This window comes from Sardina pilchardus, chromosome 22, assembly GCF_963854185.1.
Source record: "Sardina pilchardus chromosome 22, fSarPil1.1, whole genome shotgun sequence".
Classification (NCBI taxonomy): Eukaryota; Metazoa; Chordata; class Actinopteri; order Clupeiformes; family Clupeidae; genus Sardina; species Sardina pilchardus.
In genome coordinates this window covers 16651923-16654422 of record NC_085015.1, presented here as the reverse complement: position 1 = coordinate 16654422, position 2500 = coordinate 16651923, and the positions used below count along the sequence as shown (strand labels likewise).

At 44.6% G+C, this 2500-nt stretch overlaps 1 protein-coding gene across 1 annotated transcript in view; it reads left to right on the top strand.

Annotated features, from left to right (window-relative positions):
- Positions 1–2500, top strand: part of si:ch73-127m5.1 (neurotrypsin) — a 42092-nt gene that overhangs the window by 28153 nt on the left and 11439 nt on the right. The window contains exon 8 of the mRNA XM_062526810.1: positions 359–500. Within this exon, the coding sequence (XP_062382794.1) occupies positions 359–500 (142 nt within the window). The remainder of the gene's footprint in view (positions 1–358; positions 501–2500) is intronic.

The following is a 2500-nucleotide window of genomic DNA, read 5'->3' as shown; positions in this document are numbered from 1 at the left end:
CACATGGAGGACGTTGGCGTGTCCTGCTACACCTACACTACCACACAGTGCTACACACACACACACAGTCACACACACACACACACACACACACACACACACACACACACACACACACACACACACACACACACACACACTTTGGCCAGAACTGGAGGCCTATAACACACCCACACACATGCACGCACGCACGCATGCACACACACAAATTAATTGAAGAGACACACAGTCACAACAATCATTTACTGTTGAAGATGAGAGATATGCACACACACTGACTGCACTATACAAATGTGTGTGTGTGTGTGTGTGTGTGTGTGTGTGTGTGTGTGTGTGTGCGCACATCTCTCTGCTGTAGATGGTGTGGTGAGACTGGTTGACGGAGACAGCCCCTGGGAGGGCCGGCTGGAGGTGTACCACTCAGGAGACTGGGGCACCGTCTGCGACGACAACTGGACCGAGAAGCACGCCCAAGTGGTCTGCAGACAGCTGGGCTTCAGGTACCAGAACCAGAGGCTTTCTAGTGAGGAGATCTCAAAAGAACTCAAAGAATCCTTCATAGAAAAGTATGGTAGAGGTGAATATTATAGCCTAATACAAGTCTCCTGAAAATCAAATAAGAACACAAATAAAAAAACAAGCAACAAAAATATTTTTATGATATTTGAGGAATGTTTGAAAGTGAAATTAGTTTTTTTGAAAAATGACGTGTAAACAACATTGTCAAGATGTTTCAATTCCTTTCAGCTAAGCTTTAGCCTCAAACACACAAATGTAGTATCAGAATGTATAGAACATGAATAACCCGAGAACATCATACACGACATCTGAGTGCCTGTGTGCTTAACTGAGTGTCTGTGTTGATGTGTGTTGAATGTAGTGTGGCGGTCTTTCTGCTTTTATGTTTCCGTGACGAAGCCTTACAAGATGTTCACTCGCTGCCCCGAAGTTACATGGGGAGAAGGAAGAAGGAAGGGGGGGGGGGAGAGGAATCAAATAAATCAGTAATCTTAAAATCTGAAAGCGGCATAATCCCTCTTTGATATGCTGCTGTAATGACCGGAGACTGGGAATCCTTAAAGAGCTTATGAGGGTGCGAGCCTGATAAACAGAGATAGCTGAGATTTGGGCTTTTTTCCTCTCTCTGTGGCGAGGACGCTAATGAAGGGGGTGCTTCCTAGGGCGAGTCCGAACCTCTCACGCCTCATTATCGGACCGTGATCTTAGCGCTCGTTTGCCGATCAGGCCGTGAACGTGGCGAGGTACAGTCACACGGAAAGGGCTGAGCAAATGCAGCACTGCAGTCTGCTTCGCTTCAGTACAATTTAGTCAGGTGTGAAATGAAGGCTAGCGCAGGTAGCGCAGATATAGCGTTGGATGCTGGGACAGAGCTAGCGTTGATCTGGCACAGTTATGGCTCCAATTTAGCAATGGATCATGGAGTTGGCCCTGGTCTGGCCTTGTTGTGGCCCTGATTTGGTCCTAATCTGGAACAGACAGACACGATCTGTGGGTTAAATAGTGCTGCAGGGCTACAGTAGATACTATCTGAGATGTGACTTTGTGGCCAGAGGGCCCTGTCTGCTCGTACTCTATCTGCTATCTGACAGCAGTATCTATATTCTGTGGGGCTTATTTGTTACGTTTCCTTAGGCTAGTGGAACAGACAAGCCAATGGCCTGACTTAATTTTTTATTTTTTAGAGGATAAATAATGAGTTAACAGACCAGATCCAGAGCCAGTCCTATAGCCGTGTTTTCTAGATCAGTTTTGACAGGTACGCAACAGATTCACACCATTTTGAAACCAGATCAAGGCCACACATACAACAGATTCATACTAGATTGAAACCAGATCAGGCCCAGTTAGCAACAGATTTACGGTCAGGTATATAACAGTTCACTGTACAGTATATGTCAGACAAATTACCCACAGCAGATTTCATACTTGCTATATACTTCCTGGTTATTTAAACAGGGTAACAATCTCACTTATAAAGGATGACAATGGCAGAGGATTTCATGTGTATTCCGATGCATTATCAAACCACGGAATCAGCATAACAATACAGAAGCATGTAGTACTGTATAAGAGGAGTAGCCTATGACTGTGCCAACAGAGGGACAGTCATTCAACAATGCTGTAGATAGACTTTGAATAAAAGCTTGATATACAACATATTCATACCACATTGAAACCAGATCAAGGTCTAGTATACAACATTCAATTAAGCCTAAATGTACAACATATTCACACCACATCGAAACCAGATCAAGGTCAAGTATACGACATCATACTGTATGTACAACAAATTCACACCAGAATGAAACCAAATATATGTCATGTTCACACAAGACTGAAAACAGATCCAGATTGAGTCCATGTCTGGTGGTTCATGATGTGGTTCAAATGCGGGCCGGATGAGAGCCATATCGACACGAGGCAGCAGGCTCAGGGCAAAAGGCTGCAGCTGTGTGAGATAGTGTTGCTGTTGTCCTGA